Source organism: Castor canadensis, chromosome 14, assembly GCF_047511655.1.
Source record: "Castor canadensis chromosome 14, mCasCan1.hap1v2, whole genome shotgun sequence".
In the NCBI taxonomy this organism is placed as follows: Eukaryota; Metazoa; Chordata; class Mammalia; order Rodentia; family Castoridae; genus Castor; species Castor canadensis.
In genome coordinates, this window is record NC_133399.1 from 9,687,520 (window position 1) to 9,712,867 (window position 25,348).

The window sequence follows — 25,348 nt, forward strand, 5'->3', positions numbered from 1 at the left end:
GTACAATTTATCGTCTAATTGTTTGTCTGAAAAAATGGCCAGCCTTCAAATTTAATATACTCTATTGGAAGGAGGTTGAACTGTGGAAGGTAGTGCCTACTGGGGGCATAGTTTGAAAAACGTACACCTTGTCCCTGGCCCCTTCCTGTCACACTGTCTTCTTCTTATCCCTCTAGAATTAGCTGCTTTACTAGGATTACAGGTAGTAGCCACCTACACCCAGCTACTGGCTTGCTTTTTTGTTGTTCATTATTGTGGAATACTTTTGTGCAGTGCAATAGAGGGTAATGAAAATTAGGGACACTTTCTCTCTGTGTGTTTACAGTGACTTTCTCATTTTCCCCATTCATTTGGCTAAGGTTACGTGAAAGAATTCATTGTCTGGTTACCAGAAGAGGAAAAGAAAAGTGAAAGTAAAAGTCATGACTGTTACCTTCAGTTCCTTGAAAATCACATCAGATGGAGGACAGGTACCAGGATACAATGGAGGGAATGCAACAAGAATGCCCCCAACCTCAAAGTCACATTGAAGAAGAGTTGCACAGTATCTGTCAGATAGTCTTTTGGCTCACCCTGAAATCTATCCTCTTCATCCAAGTGATTTTACAAAGTCATGCAATTGGTTTTTGCAAAGGAAGTAAAGCATTCTTTTATTGGTACTGTGCTGAGTTGAAATTGACTAAATTTAAGTATAATTTACTATCCAATCATTTTTTTTGAAAATGACAACCTCTCAGTAGACTTCTGAGTCTTGAAATACCCACATGGGAAAGGGGTCAGCAGTGAAATTTTTTCTTATGGTTCCCCATACTCCTTATTCTGCCCTGTGTTCTGTGTCCTAACCCCTTCCTATGTAAATTACTGCATTATTTTGGGACTCAGCTTAAATGTCCCTTCCTCAGCAAGTGTCGTTACTCCCACTTCAATTAGCTTTGTTGCTTTCTTTCTTTTTTTTTTTTTTTTTCTTTTTGGTGGGACTGGGGTTTGAACTCAGGGCTTCATTCTTGCAAAGCAGGCACTCTACCACTTGAGCCATACCTCCAGTCTGCTGTATTGCTTTCTTGAAGACTTTATTCATAAGAAAGAAATTCATCTGAATAGTACATAAAACCTGTAGTTTTATGAATTATTACTCCTTAAATAATGATATTCCTTCTTCTACTGAGGTTAGCTTTAAATTCCACACAGCCTCTCTGAGGTGTGTATTTATAAGATTGTGCTGAGACCCCTGGTATTTACAAAGGTGACAGTTAGTTTAGAATGTTCTGTGTGTGTTCTTGAACATTTTGTGTGACAGGTTAGGGAAAGGAGAATCAAAACATTTTCCTCCACCCATAACATGAGTGAATTCTGGAAGACAGTTTCAAATGAATAAATTGAACAGCATAAGAGAGTCTCAGTTGGATTGGAGAAAGGGAGATTACAGTGCTTGACAAGATAGGCTGCTGGGAAACAATGGCCCATCCATCCCTTTAATCCTTGCTACATAGGTGTTTGATATTGGGAGGGTTCTGTTTCCAATCAGCCAGGCCAAATAGTTTAAGAGACCCCAATCTGCAATGTTAGCAGAGCTAAATGGACTGGAGGTATGAGTCAAGTGGTGGAGAGTCTATTTTGCAAGGAAGAAGACCTGTATCCAAATCCCAATACCACCAAAAAAAAGGAGGCCGAGATTAGGGGGAACGTGATTCAAAGCCAGCTTGTCAAATAGTTCGTGAGACCCTATCGTGGAATTCTCTTCACAAAAAAAATGATGGGTAGATTGGCTCAAGGTATAGGGTCTGAGTTCAGATTCCAGTACTGGAAAAAAAATTGCATTTTGATCATGGAAACTGTTTGGAAACACTCAGTTCCTCTTTCTTTTTACCTGATGAGTTAATGCCACCAAAGTTCCAGGTACAGTTGAACTTTGTGTTCAAACATTTCTAAGAATACATAGTCTCAGGACAAATGATTTTTGTTTGTTTTGTTTTTTCTTTTGTTTTTCCTTGTGGGAGTGTGGCTTGAATCAGTGCATGCTTACCAGCCCTAGTGATGTTAATTGTCTTGTGCAAGCTGAATTGTAGTTCATCATTATGACAGAAATTATAGACCCACTCTTTAATAAGAAATTAGGGTGGTTAAGGAGTATTCAGTTTGTTCTGCTACTGCTGTTGTTTTCACAAGTATTTTCTGGCTAGTATTAAAAGTGCTATGTGAAAGAGTGTGGGTTTGCATGAAAATGAAATGTTAATGCCCATGACATGGAATGAACACTTTGAGAACACAGCATCATGTGAACCCTGGAAGTCTATATCGTCAGTACTGTCAGTCTGATCTTCTTCCTTGACATACACATGTCATGTTTTAGGCACCTGTGACCTTTGATGACGTCTGTGTCAAGTTCACCCAGGAAGAATGGAGTTTGCTGGATCCTTCACAACAGAAGATGTACAAGGATGTGATGGTAGAAACCTTCAGGAACCTGGCCTCTGTTGGTAAGGATGACTTCATTCCCTTAGTCAATGAGAGAACCAGTTTTTGTTGCTCATCAGTGCTTTGGAATAATTTGGAATGTGGAAACAATAAGTGCAGTGAATATACCAGATGTTGGCACATTATAACATAAGCCTACTTAGAATCTAGTAGTTATTCTGTACTAATGTTTTTCAAAATGTCTTCTTCTGTCTCTATTTTATAAAAAAAAGCAAACAAAAAAACAGAGGAAGCTCAGACCAATGAAGAAGTTTACAGAAATTCCAGAAGAAATCTAAGGTAATTTGCACTCACAACAGAAAGCAAGTTAAACCCTGAAGGAAAGGAATGTGAAACATGTTATGTGAAGGGGAGGTCAGTAGTGAGAGGGGAGAGGGTAAATGAAGAGGGTCAAGAGGGTATGGTTGATTTGCCTTTTTTAGCAGGGTTGGGAGAAGGAGTTGTGGTTTGAACTCTGCCCTTGGAACTGGCAAGGCAAGCATTCTAACACTTGCAGCATCCCTCCAGTGTGTTTCCTCTGGGTTTGTTGGACATGGGTCTTGAGAAGTATTTGCCCTGGTGGACCTTGAACCTGGATCCTCTAAGTCTCACTTTCCCTAGTAGCTAGGATTACAGGAGCTAGCCACTCTCCGACCACGTATATGTACTTTCTGCACATGCATTTATATGGAACAGTGCAACCTACTGAAGTTATTTTAAGGTGGGGAATGGGGCAGGAAGAACAATGAAAAAGATGGGATAAAACAAACTGGGATATAATATATGTATATATGGAAATTCACAATGGAAGCCCATGTATAAATACCATATAATAATACAAATATTCAAAAAGAAATGAGAGGGAAAGAGAAGTGTCACTTAAGAAACACAGGGATATAGGTGTGTCCCAACTGATAGAGTGCATGCATTGCAACTGTGAAGCACCAAGTTCAAACCCCAATACATAAGAAAAGATGAATTAAAGCAGAGAGAAATTACATTTTTTTTTCTTTTGTGCTCAGGATTGAACTCTGCTTCTCCAGTTGTCTGCACAGGTGCTCTACCACTTGACTAATTCTGACAACCCAGAATTAAATTTGTCAAAAAGAAAATGATGTTGTGGACTGGTAGACTTTCTTAAGGGAAGCAGTGTACTGCTAACCCAGCAAGTGTGAGGGATGCTTTTCAAGCCATATGCTTTGCGTTCAAACCTTATCCTTAACCAAAACCAAAACAAGTGTTTTTTGTTGTTTTTGCACCACCATGAGCCAACATGCTGGTGTGTCATACCTGTAATCATAGGTACTTGGGAGGCATAGATCAGGATGATTGAAATTTGAAACCATCCTCAGGAAAATAATTCTTGAAATCCTAACTCAAAAATCCCTAACACATTAAAGGGGTGGCACACTGGTGCAGGTGGTAAAGTGCCTGTCTAGCTACGGTGAGGCCTTCAGTTCAAACACCAGTACTACACACAAAAATAAACCCAGGAAATTCCAATCCAAAATTTTCCAGTATCAGAAATGTGTATTACCACCATGACACCCCAGTGATAATCTGCAGTTTTTATGTACAAAACCGTTCATTCAATAAATTGTGAAAAATGTGATTATATGAACTTTCTTTCAGGGTGTGAATATATGGTGCATTTGCAGAAAATGAATTCTGTGCTTGGATTGGTGCCTGTACTCTTCAATATAGCTTCTTAGGATCATGCAAATTCTTCACAATATAAAGGATTTTGCTCACAGCTTTTCCATGTACAATACTCAAATGCATTTAAATGTAAAGTAGATAATCAATGTTTGCAAAATACTGGGATGGAATCTTTAGATACCCATAACCATGCCAGTGGTCTGATAATATATGTCCTGGAACCATCCTGCATGGTCAAAAATTCTTTCAGGGCATAAAATCATTACTCCTCCTGGTATGTATTTGAAAATATAGCTTAGTAATGTGTTTCTCATTATTTCTAGAGGTCAAGTGGTAGGGAGATTCTGTGAACAGAAAGAAGATATTCAGTGTGAAGTCTTCAGGCATGCTCCAGAACATATCATGAGCAATATTACTCCTGCTGGAGTGGGAACAAAAGAAAACTGTATGTGTACAGAAGTCTTCATCAGGCATCCATCCCTATGTCTGTCTGTCAGAACTCAGAGTGGATCTGAGCCACATGAGTATCAGGAATATGGGAAAAAGCCACTTAAAAGGAAGGATTCTGGAAAAACCTTTCCTGTCTCCAGATTTCTTAGATGGCATGAAAGAAGTCACACTGGAGAGACATCGTTTCTAAGTAAGCAGGGTGGAAAAGTCTCCTTTCAATTTAGTGGCATTTGCAAACATGAATTGACTCGTGGTGGAGAAAAAACGTATGTTTGTAAGCAGTGTGGTAAACCCATGCCACATTTGTGTGCTGTTGAAAACCATGAAAGAACTTCCATTACAGAGAAACTCTATGTATGCAAGCAATGTGGAAAAGCCTTCAGTTCTTCCTGTTTCCTCAAATCACATGAGTGTTTTCACAGTCGAGTGAAGCCCTTTATATGGAAGCAATGTGGAGAAGTCTTTAGTTCATCCACCTGGATGAACTTCAAAAAGCATGAACGACTTCACATTGGAGCAAAACATTATGCTTGTAAACAATGTGGGAAAGCCTTCTATTGGTCCAGTGAACTTCAAAGACACATAAAAATTCACAGTGGTGAAAAACCCTATGTTTGTGAGCAGTGTGGAAAAGCTTTTAGTTCTTCCAGGTACCTCAAAGAACATGAAAATATTCACACTGGAGCAAAACCTTATGCGTGTAAAGAATGTGGGAAATCCTTTTATTGGTCCAGTGACCTTCGAAGACATCTAAAAACTCACAGTGGTGAGAAACCCTATGTTTGTGAGCAGTGTGGAAATGCTTTCAGTTCTTCCAGTTCCCTCAAAACACATGAAAGAAGTCACACTGGAGAGAAGCCCTTTGCATGCAAACAATGTAGAAAAGCCTTCTATTGTTCCAGTAAACTTCGAAGACATGTAAAAACTCACAGTGGTGAAAAACCCTATGTTTGTGAGCAGTGTGGAAAAGCTTTTAGTTCTTCCGGTTACCTGAAAATACATGAAAAAATTCACACTGGAGTTAAACCTTATGCATGTAAAGAATGTGGGAAAGCCTTCTATTGGTCCAGAGAGTGTAGAATACATGCACTAAGTCACTTTGGTGAGAAACCCTATGTATGTGAGCAATGTGGAAAAGCTTTTATTTGTTCCAGTTACCTGAAAAAACATGGGCGAATTCACACTGGAGAGAACTTTGCATGTAAGCAGTGTGGAAAAACCTTTAGGTCATCCAATTACCTCAAAATACATGAAATTATTCACACAGGAGCAAAACCTTATGCATGTAAACAATGTGGAAAAGCCTTCTGTTGGTCCAGTAAACTTCAAAGACATGTAAAAACTCACAGTGGTGAGAAACCCTATGTATGTGAGCAGTGTGGAAAAGCTCTTAGTTCTTCCAGTTGCCTGAAAACACATGAAAGAAGTCACACTGGAGAGAAGTCCTTTGCATGTAAGCTATGTGGAAAAAGCTTTAAGTCATCCATTTATCTCAGACAACATGAGCAAATGCACACTGGAGTGAAATCTTATGAATGTAAACAATGTGGGAAAGCCTTCTATTCACCCAGAGGCCTTCGAACACATCAGCAATTTCACTGTAGTGCAAAAACCTATGTATGCAAGTAATATGGAAAAGCTTTTACAACTTCTAGGTACCTGAAATTACATGAAGGAATTCACAATGGAGAAAAGACTTCTACATGTAAACAATGTGACAAAGCCTTTACTTCATCCAGGTACTTCAAAACACATGAACGAATTCATACTGCAGTGAATCCTTATGAATGTAAACAATATAGGAAACCCTTTTATTCTTCCAGCGACCTTTGAAGACATACAGAAGCTCACCTTGGGACAAAACCTGAGTATGTTACCAGTGTGGGAAAGCCTACTTCTGTCGAGTGTCCTTGAAAGACATGAATTAAGTCACAGTCATGTAATGTAGAAAGAAAATAAGGTGAGGCAATCCCTTGCATGGGCACAGTCACTTAGGTGCAGAAGTCTGTTGTGCATGTGATTGAATTAGCACTGTTTCCTTGTCAGACATAGAACACATAATAAATCTGTTTCTGGGTTTAGAACTCACTTTTTGAGCTTGTATAGTATACTTTCTAAGGCTAGCACATTGGATCATGTGGGGTAACAGCACCAGCCTGACAAGTGTGAAGGCCCTTAGTTCAAGCCCCAGTGCTGCCCCAACCCCCAAAAATACACAGTAGTATTTTTAATTTCAAAGATGACATCAGAACAGAAAGGGCAAATACTAGTTTGTTGTGTATTCAAATCACTAATTAAAATATATTTATAATTGACATGTGACATAGTCTCAAAAATTACCTTACAAAAAATGCTGGCAGAGTTGCTCAACTTGTAGAGGGTAGAGGGCCTGCCTAAGAACCTCTGAGGCCCTCAGTTTAAATCCTAGTCCCACCCAAAAAACTTCTCACAGGTATAATTTTGGCTTAATTACTCATGACTGCCCAGTCTTGCTCAGTGATTGAAGTTCATCATGTCCGTTCTTTTGTTCTCTTCCACACCACCATGCTCTTCAACTCTCTGTCATTGGAAACAGAAATGGAGCATTTGGGAAGCAGCCATGCAGCTTCTGAGATGTCCCCGTAAGCAAGGAAAGAAACAGAAGGCCACACAAATTTCTATTCTGCAAGCCATTTTGAGTGATTCATCCTTCCCTATTATGACTAGATTCTGCTTCTCAGGCACATATTCTGTAGTGTTCATTATTAGATTGTGGAATGTGTTGGAGGGGTAATTTTTTTTCATGACACTGGGTTTGAATTCAGTTCCTCAAGCTTGGTAGATAGCCACACCAAGTGCTAGAGATTAACGTGCATGAGCCACCAGCTCCACGAATTTCAAAAAACAGTCAAGGCAGGGATGACACAAGGCACATGCATTGTGTTCTCATCTATCTCCTGACCCTTAGACAAATTATAAGTTGGGATGGGAAATATAAAATTTAAAACATTTTGGGAAGACACTCTCAAATCAATTTTGGATGTAAGAAAAATTTCTTCCATAGGAAAAAATTAAGGAAAGACATGGGTGGAGAAATAAAATGTACTAAAATTACTGGAGATAAAAGACAGTCAACAAAGTAGAATAAAAATACCTGCAATACATATAATGTAAAAGTATTAGTTAGCCAGGCACCAGTAGCTCACCCCTGTACTACTAAGTACTTGGGAGGCTGAGCTCTAGAGAGTAAAGGTTTGAAGCCAGCCCCAGCAAGTTGTATGCCAGACCCCATCTCCAATATAACTAGAGCAAAATGCACTGAAAGTGTGGCTCTAGCTTGTTTTGCAATCTGGAAGCCGGAGTTTAAACTCCATACCAAAAAAACCCAAAAGCATTAACTTTCAGAGTAAGCTATATGACTGGAATTATAATGAGCCGTGGTTAAAATAAAGCTTATTCAAGATACAACACCATGCACATAATCAGTACTGATTTTGAATGGTGGCAGGGGAGGCTAAGAGGAGTTGGGAACATTCTAATCTGCCTTGCTGCAGATACAGCACAGTGATATATTAACCTGAATTTTGAAAGCTGTAAATGAACACAGCTACCGCTTGGGAATAGTTTCAACCATGTAGGAATCGAGGCAAGGGAATCCTATAAAGTGCTAAATTATATAAAGTGACAATGCAGAAATACATGGGGAACTTAAAAGCCCTGACCAAGTAAGTTCAGCAGGCAAACAACTGTCCCCAAATTGGCAAGATAAAGAGATCAACCCAGAGAATCATAGCTTCCTGGAATAAAAGCTCATAAGGAGAACAAAGAAAGGAAAGCTTGAACTGCAGCTGATGAACTGCTGAAGGCTAAGTGTCCAGTAGTTTGAGAGGTAAATTCTAGAAGAGATTCAGGTTTAGAGGACATCGTACATATGAGCGTTTCACCTCTAAAAGCCCTACCAGGGTCTCACAGTAAATTTCAGCCACCAATTGTTTCAATAAAATACATTAGAAGTGTTGGAAACATGGTTCAAATGGTAGACACCTGCTTAGCAAGCATGAAGCCGTCACCTTAAACCCCAGTACCTCAAATAAAATGAACAGCTACAATGTGCTATTTATTAATCCATCAGTTGTATCAAGATGCGAATTATTTAAATGCACCAATTAAACAACAGTGATACAGTTGATTAGAAAAAAAGAACCAAGTGTGTTCCTTTCATGAGAAAGGTGTAAGTAGTTGAAGAAATACTAGTCTAAGTATTCAAAATATCTCTTGGAAGCTTGGTGCCAGTGCCTCACACCTGTAAATCCTAGGTACTCAGGAGACAGAGATCAGAGAATCACTGTTTGAAGCCAGTCCAGGTAAATAGTTAGAGAGATTTTCTCAAAAACACCCAACACAAGGGCTGTTGGAGTAATTTAAGTGGTAAGAGTGCCTGCCTAGCAATCCTGAGGCACTGAGATCAAACCTAGTGCTGCCCCCCCCCCCCCAAAAAAAGTCTCCATCTCTCAACAGTGTTTATAAGCTATTAATGAGCAATGCATAATATGTGCCTGAGCTGGCTTTGAACCATGATCCTTCTGATCTTTGCCTTCTGGGAAGCTAGTGTGACAGCTGTGGGCTACTGTTCAACTACAATGTAGGTATTCTAGTTACAATGAAATAATTATAGGTATGAAAAGCAGTGTATCCAGTTAATAGCCTAATTTCACCCCTCTGTAATGTATACAATTTTCCAAGCATCATGTCAGTTATGATTCATTACATTTTGATTAGCATATAAATATTTCTAAAATCAAACTAATGGCAAGAATAGATGACATGAGGTTATTCATTGAGACAGAATTCTAACACTACCTCAGACCTAGAGAAGCTATAATTCTAGTCCTATGTGGAAATAGCAGATAAGTATTCACTCTTACATCCTGAGTCAGTCTGCCTGACATTTAGATGTTTTTATTGTGTGTTTTGACAGCTCTGGCAAAGATCTAATTCATTTCCTTTTGCCCAGGTAGAACCACAGGGCATTTCTGTATGACTATAACCTGTGTTTTACTGATAACCTCTGCAATTGAGCATTTTTCCTACATGGGTTTTCAAGGATGGTGAAAATTGTTTCTTCATGTCTCTCCTTTTCTCCCTCCTTCCTTCTCTATGTTATGTAAAGGTTTTCTGTTTTTATTTCAAGTCCAGTTTTTATAGTATAAGACCATGAATATTTTTTCAAGTGTCAGGCTACTGATCATTCACATATTCATGGGTGAAATCAGCACAGACGTAGACTCTTCTCTGTGCCGCAGACCAACACAAGTGTGTTTGGGAAACTGAGATTGGTAGGATTGAGGTTTGATGACAATAGTTTGAGAGCCCATCTCTGAAGAAGCTGAATGGATTGCAGGTGTGGCTCAAGCAGTAGATTTCCTGATTTGCAAGTGTGAAGCCCCAAGTTCAAACATTAGTCACATCCTAGATACTCAGGACACAAATCAGAATCATTGCAGTTTGAAGTGAGGCCCGGCATATACTTTGTGAGATCCTATTTTGGAGAAACCCATTTTAAAATAGGGTGATGGAGCTGGGCACCGGTGGCTCATACCTATAATGAGCAACTCAGGCGGTAGAGATCAGGAGGATCGCATTTTGAAGCCAGACCAGGCAAATTGTTCATGAGACCCTATCTCAAAAAACCCTGTCATAAGAAATTGGGCTGGTGGAGTAGCTCAAGGTGAAGGACTGCAAATATAAAGGTGATGGATTGGCTAAAGTAGTAAGAGTGACAGCCTAGCAAGCATGAGGCCCTAAGTTCCAACCTCAGACCACCAAAAAGCAGGAGAGCAAAGCTGTAGGTATCACTAAACTTGACTGAATAGTACTAGGGGCCCACAGTAATAGAAACAGCAGACATTTGCAAAAAAAAAACCCAGCAACAACAAAAACCAAACATTTACACCAGTAGAACAGAACACCTATAAATAAACATCCCAGTTACACCCACGGTATCTTTGACAAAAAAAGGCCAAAATCATACTGAAAGGACAGCTCAAATGGGGGGCCCTGAGATAGAGATCACCAGAACCAGGAAGAACTGCTTCCAAGACAGCTGGCCCCAGCCCAGAAACAGCTGTCCTGAGAAAGAAGCAGCCAGCACTAGCCCAGAAAGAGCTGCCTTGTGGAGGTAGGAAACCACTGCAGAGGGAATAAAAGCACCCCATGCTCCCCAGGAAGCACCTGGTTTCAGGATTCTGCTGCTTGAGGCACTCCTCTTTACTCCTCAGTTTAAGAGCAGCCTTTACTTTCACTTCTGGGAAATTGAATAACTTTCTTACCTTCACCTTGGTGGAGTTTTCTATCATTAATTATTAATGTCTTAGAAAACAAGAACCTGTCTTGACTGACTACAGCACACCTGCACATAAATATTTTGGAGGAAATACTGTCTCTTCAACTAATGGTGGTGGAAAACTGAGTTTTTATGCACAATTTTGAACTAGATTTTAAATACCCAGTAACAAAATGGATTCAAAGTACCTCAAGCCACTGTAGATATGCATGGAATTATCACAGTGAAATCCCCTTATATTGTTAATTATGGTTCAAAAATTAACAACACACAGGAGAAGAAAACAGGAGAATAGGCCAGTGTGAGATGATTAATCATGTAAGGTGGAAATAAAGCAAGGTGAGGCCATCACTTACATCAGCACTGTCCCTTCCTTCATTGCAGGAGTTGGTCAAGCATGTGATTGATTCAGCTCTGATTCCTGCCATACACAGAATGCGTAATCATCTTGTTTTCCTTCTTAGAACTCAAGCATTTCACCTTGTGTATTTTCTAATTCATATCACAACAAAAATGGCAAGTATTGATATGTTGCAGATTCATCACACATCATGATGAATTTAAAAAAAATCTTTGTTGTGGTTGTATGTGTTCAAAATAGTGAGTGAACTTGCCTAGGAAGCATAAGGGTTTGAGTTCAAATGCCAGCACCAGCAACATAAGGAAACAAAACCACACCTGAGATAATTTAAAAATAAAACAGAACAAAACACAGTGAGGACGGTGTTGTATAGAGAAATAATTCTCTCTCCTAGAGGTGTGGAGGAAAAAGGAGGTGTGGGATCAAGCAGATGCAATCAAATCTGAGAAAGCTGTCTCTTTGGTCTTAAAATACACAAGAGTTATTCATGTTGTTTTGTATAACATTGTGTGTTCCGTTGTTATCCTAGAGTCTTTAGTGAAATCTACTTTAATGGTAAAAGAAATGCCTCATGGTCTTAATGGGAGTCTGGAAACTGAAACTACCACAGGAAAACAGAAAATATCCTCGAAATTCTGGGCACTGGCAACAACTTTCTGAATGGGATTCTAATAGCTCAGGTAATAAGAGCAAGAATTGACAAATGGGATTGCAACTGATTAAAAAGCTTCTTGTGAGGAATGAAACAACCTAATGAATGGGACTGAATTGTTTACAAGTAGTCATCTGACAAGGAATTAATATCAGAGTATATATGGAAGTCAAAAAACAAAACAGCAAAGGACAAATAATCCAATTTAAAAATGTGCAAATGAACTGAAAACAGTCCTCAAATGAAGAGACATAAATGGCCAATGAAGGTGTGAAGAAATGATTAAAAAACTTACCCCTGAAATGCAAATCAAAAGGACATTGAGATCCTATCTCTCTCCAGTCAGAATGACAATGATCAAGAAAACAGCAAACGCTGGCGAGGATGTTGGGGAATTGGAATCCTTTCACACTGTGGGTGGGATATAAATTAGTGCAGCCACTGTGGAAATCATGATGCGATTCTTTAAAAAACTAAAAATAGAACTACTATGCAATTGTGCTCTTCTTTTCCTGGGCAATATGCCAAGGAACAGAACATGAACACCCCTGGCAAGCAGGAGGAAAAAAATATTCACTCCCCTATTGCCCCATTAAAACCCACCTCATTTGTAACAGCAGCTTTGTTTTTCTGGTACTGGGGTTTGAACTCAGGACCTCATGCTTGCTAGGCAGGCAACCTACCTCTTGATAAGTCCTCCAGCACCACAAACTTAACAAAAGCACCACTTTCAAATGACAGCATGAGTTGTTCATGAGACATGGCAAGAAGCAGGTGCCTGGTCTGGAAACTGTGGGCCAGTTCAGCTCAATGCAATTAGACCCCAGGTTGCCCAGGATCAACCAAGGGGAGGAATCCTGGACTGGGGGGAGCAGAGAAGGGAATGTGCCATTTGGGTTCTGCAGAGTCAGGTAGCTTAGTTCCATCTTCTGTCACTCAGGCTTCTGATGTACATCTCCTGCTGGGTTCCCTGATTTATTACCAACAAATCACAGACTGGAATATTAGGACACTATAGTTTTAATCACTCAGAACAATATTACTTGGTTTCTTGATGTTTGTATTGATTAATATTACAATTCACATACCATTACTTTTATGTAATGGTATGCAGTTCATATACCATGAAAACCTTTCTATTTATCTGTTGACATTCCCAAATAAAAGCTGTATTTATTGATGGACATAGTGAATTATAATTCATGAGTCCTGTCTAGTTTTTCATTAGAAGTTTATAATTAGACAAATACAAACATCCAATTTCTGTCCCTCAGTTTATTCACAGAGGATTGGCTCCGTTTCCCAGGAGAAAGTTGTTACTTTTTCTTTTGTTCTTTTTGTGTGTGTGTGTGGATATACTGGGGCTTAAACTCAGTCTTACACATTCTACACAAGCATTCTACCACTTGAGGCACTCCACCACCGCTGTTTTGTATTGGATATTTTCTTTTTTTTCCATTGTTAATTTTTAAGATCTATCTGTTGGAAATTATTCATTAAAAAAAAACCCTCATTACCTTTTCATGTATGAGCAAAGCCAAATAATAAAAATCCTTGACATTTTCCTATAAATTTATCAACCAAAAGGGAAACAGTTTTTGACTTTACTACTGTGTACAGCCATCTGTTACTCAAGAGACCCTTCAGGCTAATTGTTTATCTTCCCTTTGTTGACACTTTTTTAAAGAAAAGATGGCACCAACAGGTCTTTCCTTACTTTTAAAAAGACTAGGGCTCTTTAAATTACAAATGTTTATCTCAGTTCTTTAACTCTGATGAAGGAAACATCTGGCAACTCCCTTCTTAAAAAACAGGAAGTGCCGTTATATTCCCTTTAAATTTAAGTCTATTTCATTCTATTCTAAGCAAAAAATATAAAAGATGAACACGGTTGCAGAGAGCTCTATTAAGCAATAACTTTCCCAAAAATATAACTGGAAACAAGATCATTTTGATGCCAAGAATGTTACTGCTGTTTTCAACCAATGGCAAATTTTAACAGCTCCAACTACAGATACACAGGGTATAGATAGCCCAAAGGAAAGAGGTATTCCAGAATCAACTAACAAAGATAAGTTTTAAACCCACTTTTTCAAAAGTCCTTTGTGCTCTACAGTTTTCAAACAAGATCAGAAACTTTAAACTGTAATCATCTAAAACTTTGAATGTATTCTGAAAGTAACTGCGTTTTAAATATTTGATACTGTGGTCTCGATAGTTAAAAATACTAAATAACCAATGCAGTGTAAAGAAGCCTTAAATTTCAAAATAGAAAAAACATAGCAAAAGATTTCGGTAAACATTAACAAATCTACCTGCAGCCAGGTGCTGGTGACTGATGCCTGTACTCCTCGCTGCTCACAGGGGGATGGCAGTCTGAAGGCAGCCCTGGACAAGTATTTTGGAGACCATATTTCAAAAAAAACCCCCATCTTTAAAAAAGCACTTGTGGAGTGGTAAGTGCCTGCTTGGAGGCATGAGGCATGAGTTCAAACCCCAGTGCTGACAATAGAAAAAAAATCTACCTGATAAAATAACAGATGTGTTCATGCAGGGATATGCACTGAGAAATCTTTGTTAGTTTCATTTTGCATGTTTGGTATATCATGTTATAAATGAGACATCTGAGTTTTGTCTAACTGCTGCCTGTGGAGCCAGCAGTTTTACAATCAGTTTAACCCTTTTTGCCTAAGTTACTATTTTATACTTGCAAGATTACAGAATGTCCTTAGAAACAGACATCACCTAATTCTTTCTGTAGCCAGAGGGTGTTGTTTGCATCATGGCCACATGTTATCTGTTTTGTAAAGTAAGTGTACCTTATTTGTAGATCTCAGGCACAACTCACAATTACGAAGAACATGCAGCTTTACAAATGTTTTCAGTCTCTGGCAATTTCTCCATCACTTTTATGTTACTTTCAAGTTTGACATGTTTAAAAGATAAAGATCATCTCTGATAGTTGTTTGAGTCAAGAATAGATTGTTTTAGAGACTACAGCTTTCATTAATACGCTAAAGTTAAAACTCTAAACTTGAGACACGTTACAGTGGTTTGTGATGTTGCAAAGGGATGGGCTAATTTTAGTAATTCTCACAAGTATTTAAACACTAATATTATATAAAATAAAAAGGAAAGAGGCCTTTAATGTTTTTTGTGTGTCTGGGCCTTGTTGTCAAGAGGTTGATTGTTTTGTGCTGAGCTACACCCAAGCCCTATCTTTGCTTATGTAGTCTCCTCTGTTCTCATATTCCTCTACGCAAGCAATTTTCAAACAACTGCCTTACATACACACTAGTGTTTAATATTTAAAAACCAATTTGAATTGATTCAGGTTGTTTTTGGAATGAAAAATCACTTCTCTATAGAGAAGGGCCCAGTGGGCATCCAACTTCCCATGTTTTGTGTCATTTTTCTAACATTACGGGGTAAACACATAGAGTTCCAGTTAGAGCAGAGCTAATGACTTTTTTCAAATTTCACACTCAACTTTGACAAAAAGACACAAATATTTTTTAAATGACACCAATACTATCTAGGTAAATACTTACAGGGATGTGACCAATAATGATTCAGCTGTTTATAATGAAAGTGTAGACACTTTCCTGCACTCCCGCCTGAGACCAGAGATTTTTACCAGACTCATACACTTTGTCCTCTGGCAGTGCTACCAGTGCTCTGGTAGTGCCACCCCCACTACATCCACCAAGTGCTTTGTAGAAAAAACCAGGGCACGTTAATTTCTTTGAAATGCTGAAGTATACATTTACTTGGTATTTTTCAAAAGCTGTTATTCTAACACCAAGGTGTCTTAATAATTTCTCCACACCTCATATATACATATGGTATTAAATAAGAACTTGAATATTGCATTTGTTTTTCACTCATAATACCATTCCTTTTTAAATTTGAGTTCTTCTGAAATGAGTTTAGGCCATGAATCAGATGTTCCATTGAATAGCTTCAATAATGAAAAACACATTTTGATACATTGTGCTTTCAGAATCTTTCTTTGTCCTTCACATTCATTTTACTTAGGGTATAGACAAATATTTAAATGTTTTCATCCAATGTTGTCTCAGTGACATTGAAAAACATAACAGTGTTCATGTATTATTAGAAAAATGCAGCCGTGGCAAGGATATGTGTATAGGTCAATTTGCATAGGTGAACTATCAAATGAATCTGCAGTATTTTTGACCAAAAAAAACCCTTAGAAAGATTTTTTTCCTTATGTTCTATACCATCCTTCCAAAGGTGAAGAAGATATTGTACCTGTCCATGAGATGTCATCATTTTTTCGTAGATACAGGGATGATAAAGAGAAACACACATGGTATAGTGTATTCCCATTATTTGGCACAGAGGCCCATGAACACATTATCTATGTAAAGACTAGAATTCAGTGACTGACACCTCATGGACTTTGTCAGCCACGTCACTGTAGGTGACATAGGCAGTGCCAGGCCCATAGTCAGCGTAACTTGACCACTTGTTCATTTCCTAGCAAACATAGTATTTGATGCTTTTAACCCTAGAGGGAGGGGCAGCACGATGAGCATGACCAATCCAAAAGTCTTGAACACCTGTTTGTTCTAATCCATGATGGGATTCAATAAGATTTGGCATGTGAATAAATGTGTCATCAACAGTCATCAAGAGTTTGCCATTGGACAAAAGGAGTTTGCCCAATTGAACTGCAGAAGTCTTTTAAGAGTAAGATTGTGGAAAGAATTGCTAAAGTCTTGCTGAATTATGTCACTGTACACTTGGTCTTCCCAAACCAGTTTTCTTTGCAGTTCTCCTTTGAGTGCAGGAGGAGTGCCTAAGGCAACCAGCGTTTTGATGCTGGCATTCAGTTAATGCCGAACAAAGTTCTAGTTGCCCCACATTCGTCTAATGGCAGAAAGTCACTCATAGTTCTCAGGAAGAATCTTTACAAACAGTAAAAGGAGAACATCTTGACCTTGACACTTCTTGTGGTTAATCAAGTATGGGTGAGGAGCTCCCTCTGAGCTGTCATTAGAGACAGGGTATCAGTCACAAAGTCACAGCTATTCACTAGGTATCTCTAAGAGTAGGACTTCATGTTTCTCATAATTGGATTATGAGTCAGTCCCCTAAAAACCATCAAGGTTAGTATGAAACAAGTGGAGAATAAGTGAAAAAACTGGCTACTTTTACTCTTCTGCCGCTAACCAACATCCCACATTCACTTGCATGTGTTTTTTTTCTTCAAGAACCATATTAAATGGACTCTTGCTTCTTCAAGAACACAGAACTTTGTATTTTGCAGAACTTGTATGTGTAGTCATTTAAAATGGAAAAGGATCTTCTTCCATGCATAAATTTCTTTTAATGTCATTTTCTCTGAGATTGCAAAAGAATGGAACACACTGTAGAATGAGGACATTGGCACACAGCATCCGTCCACTCTGACATTCTTCATGGAGTTTCACGTGTGGACTCTGCTCTTTCTGTGAACATGAACGCTACTGTGTAGTGCACCACAGGCAGGATGCTGGGAAGGCTTCAGAGATGGTCCAGGTGGAGATCCTCCATCAAAGAATCAGTAAGTGTTTTGCTGCAGGGTGGAAACAGCACCAAGTTCTTGCTCCCCAAAGGTCACAATCAGAGGTCTGGTTTCTTCCCTGAGGCAGAGAGCAAGTCACTGATCTGAAAAACAAGAGCTGCAGGCTGTAAGTGCCAGGTGAGGCCTGGACAGCCAGAGCCTGCTGGGGTTGCCTTCTTGTAGGGAGACAGCTGCAGTGGCCAAGTAGGGCAGGCCAAATCTGGTGACCTGGCCAAGGCAGGGGCACTGCCACAAGAACTTATGCTAGGTATTTGCCACTAGGGTCTCACAAAATTTTCTCCCTACTACCTTCACACTGTGATCCTCTTGATCTCTGCCTCCTGAGTAGCTAGTACTACAGGCATGACACAGTGTCACCAACCTTTAAGAAGGAACTTGTGGGCAGGTATTAAGTAGTAGCCATCAAACTAGCTCTTAGAGTTTCATCATCCAGGGGGTATTGTGGGTTTCTCTAATCAGTAGACTCCATCTAATGAGCATGTCAGAATATAGCAAACATGCAGAGGGAAAACACATGTGGAGCCAATAGCTTATTGTTTCCTCAACTCTTTGAGAAAATCAAGCCATCTTTCCACTTAGGCCAGTGAGTCGGCCATCCCGATATTTCCCAGATGCCAGAAGCAGAGAAATGTCTGTGCAGCATGTGTCAGGACAGTAGGTGTGAACTCTATTGTGGGGTCTAGGTGATAGGAATTGTTATAGAGTTGCTAGTGTCCCAGTCTAGAAAAAGAAATTAGAGCCACCCATCCACACACAGGGCATCCATGTTCTTCTGATGCTTTGCCAAATCATTCCAATGTAGTCATTGCAGTGTGATAAGATACAAGAATGGATGGAGTGTAAGAGTGTGATGACCATAAGTGGAATGATCATTTGGGAAACAGCTTTGAGTCAATTTGTTATGAACTGAGTCTAGACTCCAGCATGTGGCTGTGAACTTCACCCTGGAGGAGTGGGTTCTGCCAGATCCTTCCCAGAAGAAGCTCTACAAAGATGTGAGGCTGGAAACCTTCAGGATCCTGGCTGCTGTAGGTAAAGACAGTACCATTCCCTTACTTAGCCACTCAGAAAGCACGTGTTTCTTTGTTATTGGTGCTGTTGCATCATTTGGATTATAAGAAATGAACATTTTCATGAAAATAGCAGTGGGCAAATGTCTTCCTACCATGAATACAACAGGTTTAGTAGTTTTCCTGTAGTGTTGTAATAATTAATACTGGTTTTCCCGGGTCTCAATTTTAGGAAAGCATTGGAAGAACAAAACACTAAAGATGACTTCAAAAACTTCAGGAAAAATCTAAGGTAAATTCAACACACAGTGGACAGAAATGTCTCTTCAGAATCTTGGTGTTATAGGACATTTTAAAAAGAAGGAAATGATGCAAATTCTTCCAGCTTCATATTGGCTTAATCTCAGAAACTTTCCTCCTCCAAAACTTCCTGTGGGTTGAGCATGCATAATCAGAAAATGCAAAATCAAATTGTTCTAATATGAGAAACCAGAGATCTGAAGTACCACTGCCTGCTACAAGAGTCATTTTGTCAGAGTTTTACTACATAAAAACTCTGCTCCATTCACAATATTAGTTAAAATGTATTAATATGTTTTCTTCAGACTTTGGGTATGAGGACTGTATCACACAACAATAAATTCCTTTTAAGATTGGTACTCATTGAAAATATTACTATGTGCAATTGAGTTAATTGTAGATATGGAAGTACTTCAGAATCCAACATGCTTCCTGTGGATCTCTAGCACTGTGAATCAGTAATGGCAACTTTTCTAAATATGACATAGCCATTCAGTGCTTGCCAGATACCTGTGTGGGAGACTGTTACACTACTGTGCATGAATACCACTGTTTAGAACATAGCTGTCCATGTGCAATGTTGCAGGGAATTCAGTCGGATAAGGACCAGAATTCTTAGAGGAAGAGACTCTGTAACTGTGTTTGTGTGTGTGTGTGTGTGTGTTTGTGTGTGTGTGTGTGTGTCTGTATGTATGAGGTAGTTGTTGGTGTTTGAACTCAGGCCCTCTCGCTTGCCACCCAGGCATCCTATCATGTTACCAAACCATGTTCTAAAATTTTTACAGAGCATAGGGCCAACACATTTTCAGATAAATCATTAAGAAATGAATTATTAATAATGTAATATAAATATAAAAATATAAATATGTCATCTGGGTGACTTTGTTTCAGGCCTATAATCCTTTTTTCTCAGGAGGCAGACCAGATGAGGGAGAAGATAGAGGTTAGCCAGGGCCAATAGTTTATAAGACCCTATCAAGAAAATTCCCAAACAAAAGTGGGGTAGCAGAGTGGCTCAAGTGGTAGAGAGCTTGCCTAGAGGCATGAGGCCCTGAGGTCAAACACCAAATGAAAACAAATAAATACTAATGTGCTCCTCACTTTTTACAGAAGTGAAGTGGCTGAGAAATTCTTTGAACATAATGAAGATAGTCATCATGTTGAATTCTTCACCCAGACTGCAGTGCATATGGTGAACCAGAAAACTCATCCAGGAGTAACACCATGCAAATGCCACCTGAGAGAAAAAGTCCTTATTGTTCATCCATCAGTAAATGTCCCCCACAGAACTCTCATGGGACACTCACCACATGAGTAATAGGAGTATGGAGAGAAGTTGTAGGAACACAAGAAGCATGGGCAGCCTGCAGCTCTCCCAAATGCCTGCAGAAGCATGACATGACTGTAACAGGAGAGAAGCCCCATGACAAACACTGTGATGGTGACTTTAGGCATCACAGTTCTGGTCAGATACATGAATGGACTCCTACTCTACAGACCATGGGAATGAAAGCAGTGTGGGAAAGTTTTTCTTCCACTTATTTCTGAAGGCATGCAAAACTGCATAATGGAGAAAAACCCTATGTATGTAAGCAATGTGGAAAGGCTTTACTCCTTCTGATTGCCTTCAATGACATGGAAGAATTCATGCAGGAGAGAAGCATGTGAGCATTGTGGGAAAGCCTTTGCCTATTCCAGATCCCTTCTGACACATGGAGAGGAACCCTGTGTATGTAAGTCTTGTGGGAAAACCTTTGTGTCTTCAAGTGGCTTTCAAGCACATGTAGATGTCACTATGAAGAGAGCCCCCATGTGTGTGACAGTGTGACAAAGCTTTCTTTTGGTGCAGCAGCTTTCAAAGATGTAAATGAAATCACAGTGGAGAAAATGTCTGTGTCAGTAAGCAGTGTGAGACAACCTTGTCTTATTTGCATGGCCTTCAAAGACATGAACAAATACACTTCGGTGAGAAACCCTATGAATGCACGCAATGAGGAAAATTCTTCATGTGCTCTGATTCCTTTTAGAAACATGGCAAGCTTAGGCTGGGGTGAATTCCTAAATACAGATGTGGGAAGGCTCCATTATCACATGAACTTTCTATGAAGCTGATACTACCTTGGGAAAGGAAATGTGTATAATGTAAACTGTGGGAAATGCTGTACTCAAGTGAGGTAATTCAAGAACATTAAATAGCATACTATGGTGAGAAATCCTGACTAGATGAATGTTGCAAAGTCTTAACATAGCCACCATCTATGAAGGCACCCTAGATCAAAACCTTTTGAATGCAAAAACAATAGTAAAGTTGTCATTTAGAAAAAATTACATTCAGCCAGGTGCCTGTCATGCATGACTGAAATCCTAGCTACTCAGGATATAGAGATCAGGAGGATTGATGTCCAAAGCCAGTCCCAGGCAAATAGCTTGTGGGACCTTATCTTGAAAATAGCTATTAGAACAAACAGCTGGCAGAGTTGGATGGGCTGAAGTGGTAGTGCACTGATCTATGAAACCTGAGTTCCCGACTTCAAACCCCAGAACCACCAAAAGAAAATGTGCATAGGTATAACTTTAGTGGAACTACTACATCATCAGAGTTGGTCAATGATTCAAGTTTATTTTCTCCTTTTTTATTCTCTTCCTTCCCCCATGCTGGGGAATTCATATCACTCCTTTAGCTGGCTTCTGGAGCATCATGCTCCTCATATCACTGGAGCCAGAGCCTATGGGAATATGCAGCTTCTGAGAAGTGCCAGTAAGGCAAGAAAGACCCAGAAGGCCAACACTCTTGGGATTTCTCTTAAAAACCCCACTTCCCCTCAGTACAATCCTGTAATTCCTTAGCTCACTATATAGCTACAGTCATGAATATGCCAGGGAAATTATAAAGATTTATTTCCTTTTCTCCATAAACCATACTCTTGTTATAGAAATTCATTCCAGGGTATGGAAATTCATTAACACTGAAAATTTCTCTCTCATGTCAAATCCTATGAACACAAATCTTATGAGGTCTTGAATTCTTAATGCTGTAGAAATTGCATGACCTGAAGGAAATGTTATAAGTGCTCTATGTGTATCTTTTACTACCATCTGATTTTTTTGGGGGAAGTACTGTGGTTTTCTTGGGACCTCATGCTTCCTATGCAGGCACTCTACCATTTTGGTAGCTTTAGTGGGTCTATTTTATCGTTGTCTAGGGAGGGAGGTTGAATTGAGGGCTTCCAGCTTGCAAAGCAGGCACTTCAGCCACACAACCAGTCAATTTTGGTGTGGTTATTTTGAAATTCGGTTCTCTGGAACTGTTTGCCTGGCCTGGCTTTGAACTTTGATCCTCCCTGATCTCAGCCTTCCAAGAACCTAAGGTTACATGAGCACCTGTCACTACTGGCTCATTCTTAAAGTGAATCTGTGGACTATTTGTTTTCTTCCTTGAAAAGAACTGTTGAGGTTCATAATTCTGTCCTTTTATTCAAAATAGGTTAATAGTTCCATGGATTTTTTTCTTCTTTCATTTTGAACTATGTTGGCCCATGTGTGAGCTACATGTTTTTCTGGTATGCTGAAAGACTTAATTTTTATGTATTTTTTTGACATAGTAATGTTTACAGGTCAGTGATGAAGGAATTTTTGTTACTATGTGGAATTTAATTAAACCATATCTTTGCATTACTTACTTTTCTTCTCATGGTAATCAGTTATCTGAGTGAAACAACTGAAAGGGGGAATTTATTCATGTTTGGGGTTTCACAGGTGTCAGTCTACTCTCCAGAAACTATGTGCGTGATGCATCTTTCCCTCACTGTGAACATGTTCCCTTTTCAACTGCTCCTTCTCTGTTGCTCTCTGCCCCTATGTCCAGTACATCAGTGGACATGAAATAGCAATTCTAAATTCCCCGTTCAGAAGGGTGAGTGTGCCCCAAGCATCTGTTCTAGCAAAGCACCTTGTAAATGATGCACCTCTCACTTTGGGAGAACTGATTGTGCTTTTCTTCCCCTTAATCTCCCTTGCTCATTTACATGCCTGTGTACAGAATGACAAAGTATCAAGTCACAGTAATTCTCAAACCCACAGTGTCATAACCCAAGCTTGTGGCGCAAGCATCCGTTCTTCATAGCACTTTGTGAATGAGTCTTTATCTTATGATGAATCATTTCTGTTTACCCAGCTCTTAGTCTACATGTCTCTTTATAGGCCAGTGACACTATGTCAGAACAAGGTAACAGCAATTATAAAACCTACATTTAGAAGATTGAAAGAGAGACACAAGTTTCCAATCTGAAAGCTGTTTTGAGTGATGCATCTTGGGCTTAGTAACAGCAGACTCTGCTTCTCAGGTACAATTCTGTATTGTTCACTAATATCTTTTAAACATTGTTGTGGGTGGGGACTTTTGAGAAGGTCTGGGCCTCATTTATTAAAGACCTTCTAGACAGGACATGTGGTAGTGAACTCGAGTTCTCTTGCATGACCTCTTGCTGGGGTGAGGATTTAACAAGAAGAAGACTGGCAGCAGGTGATGATGGCATAATATTGGACTTCCTCAACCCCAGAAATGTTAGAAAACAAATTGCTAGGGTTTTTTTTTGTGTTTTGTTTGTTTATTTGTTTTGTGGTATTGTGATTTCAACTGGGTCCTCAGGGTTGCTAGTTAAGTGTTCTGCCACTTGAGATTCACTCCCAGTTATTGTTAGTTTTGTAGAACACCCAAGTAGGGTATTCTTTTACATGCACACAATATGGAATAAGACAAAATCTGAATGGAAGAAAGACAAGTAGGGGTTGTTATTACACGTACTCTGATATGGCAGTGGCATTGGAAATGGGTTATGGACAGATGCTGGAGTGGTTTTGATATGAATACAGGAGAAGCCTTTATTGCTCTGAATCAAACATGAAGGGCAATTCTGATGAGGGCCTGGGGAAAAAAGCTGTTGGGATAGCCTGAGTCCTTGTACATAAGTGACATTGAATACAATGTTTGTAGTTGTACAGATGGCACTGGCCTCAGAGGTGAGGAGGGCTTGTTAGAGACTGAAATTGAAATGGCCTTCCTTATTACCTTGTGGCAATGAATTTCAATGAATGATTTCTATGTCCTAGAATTTTTTAGAGTGGAGAACTTCTGAGTGATGAAGGAGGATATTTGGCCAAAGAAATCTGATCTGCAGTGTTGGTTGGGTGATGCCTTCTCTTGCTGGCTTTTAGAAAAAGGCAGAAAAAGAGAAACCATATAAAGACAGATGTTAAATTAGAAGATTTCAGCATTTTGAGGTCATCCTGAGCTACATTGAAATACCCTGCCCACCCCCCAAAATTCTGATATCCAAGGAGAAGAACAAGGTAAAGATACACAAACTCTCAACCTAGCTGTGTATCATACCAAATATTGTGTGCAAGAAATATTCTTAGGGTGATTTTCCTGGATAGAAGAAAATCACACGTTCTTACATCACACAATGGAGGAAGAGTTTTCATTTTATTTCTTAGTATACTCTGCCCAGGAGGACAGAGAAGAAAAGATAACTGTTGCCCTAGATCCTGTGTTCCACATAAACCACAATTCTCCTCCTTCCTCCTTCCTTGTGTCTTTGAGACTTAGTCCTTTCCCATCAACCATTACCTTCCAGTGACCATTATTTTCTGACCTCTTCCAAGCCACTTTTTTTCTTTCATTAAATTTTGTCCTCAACATACACACACACACACACACACACACACACTCTCTCTCTCTCTCTCTCTCTCTCTCTCTCTCTCTCTTTCTCTCTCTCTCTCTCTCAATATTGGCCTCAATATCTTGATTTCTTTCTGCACTACTGTAAATCTTAGGTCAGGGGGTTTTGGCCTCTCAGTCACTTCTTTCACCATAAAATTTTCATCTCTACCCACTCCCAAATCCCACATGCTTATACCCTTCCCTTCCAAAATCTACCCAGTGTTTTGGTATTTCCCACTGCAAGATATCTGGTCCTTAGATCCCATTCTTATTTATCAGACATCAACTCATTTATCCTAACACTTCCCTTCCTTTCTAGCTTACATATCTTGATCCATTATTACAGTTTCTCCCTCTTTCTCTCCACCCTGTGTAAAGTTTGTAAAATTTAAACAATAATGTGAATTTTCTTGTCACTTCCATGAAGTGCAATGTAGCTGAGGACAGAACCAAAAATGGTTTCTCAACACAAGTCCATCATTCCATATGTTTTTGCAATATTTTCCAAATTTCTCCTTTCCTCCTCATTCCAGCTCATTGATATCAAAGGACAGCAAACTTCTTTCACCCTCAAAATTAAAGATCCAAACCTACTTTCAACAGTACCGATCCCCTTCTTTCTTACTATTAATGTGAAGGAAATATTTCTTTCTATTCACATGTTGGTGTCTCCATCCATCATGAAGATGTCAGCCCCTCTCACTTTATAATGTCTCTGCTGTATTGTTCCTATTATTTCCCTATATCAGGGTTTCCCTAAATGAGCTTTCCCACCTCTAAACATCCTTGCCTCAGCAGCCCTTCCTGCCTCCTTCCTCCAACCCT

General features: G+C 39.3%; 1 protein-coding gene, 1 long non-coding RNA gene and 1 pseudogene across 8 annotated transcripts in view; 2 read left to right on the plus strand and 1 right to left on the minus strand.

Annotated features, from left to right (window-relative positions):
* The window catches only part of LOC109688278 (uncharacterized), a 31,438-nt gene extending 17,228 nt beyond the window's left edge, over positions 1 to 14,210 (plus strand). For 2 of the 4 annotated variants that reach the window (XM_074053373.1, XM_020166598.2), the window contains 3 exons: positions 2,351 to 2,477; positions 2,688 to 2,754; positions 4,437 to 6,651. In XM_074053373.1, the coding sequence (XP_073909474.1) occupies positions 2,351 to 2,477; positions 2,688 to 2,754; positions 4,437 to 6,192 (1,950 nt within the window). In that variant the 3' untranslated portion in view covers positions 6,193 to 6,651. Of the gene's footprint in view, positions 1 to 359; positions 471 to 2,350; positions 2,478 to 2,687; positions 2,755 to 4,436; positions 6,652 to 11,775 lie in introns of those variants that run through there. The other 2 variants (XR_012441060.1, XM_074053372.1) reach the window with 2 other exon arrangements.
* A 1,804-nt stretch (positions 14,211 to 16,014) lies between these two features.
* On the minus strand, positions 16,015 to 17,324 carry LOC109688290 (lactosylceramide 1,3-N-acetyl-beta-D-glucosaminyltransferase-like; annotated as a pseudogene).
* A 12-nt stretch (positions 17,325 to 17,336) lies between these two features.
* LOC141416314 (uncharacterized) lies at positions 17,337 to 22,480 on the plus strand. Of its 4 annotated transcripts, none has more exons than XR_012441079.1 (4): positions 17,337 to 17,470; positions 18,294 to 18,523; positions 18,734 to 18,793; positions 19,912 to 22,480. It is a non-coding gene; the product is annotated as an uncharacterized lncRNA (long non-coding RNA). The 4 variants fall into 4 exon arrangements; XR_012441081.1 differs by having other exon boundaries at positions 18,303 to 18,523; XR_012441080.1 differs by having other exon boundaries at positions 18,408 to 18,523.
* The last annotated feature ends 2,868 nt before the right edge of the window (positions 22,481 to 25,348 follow it).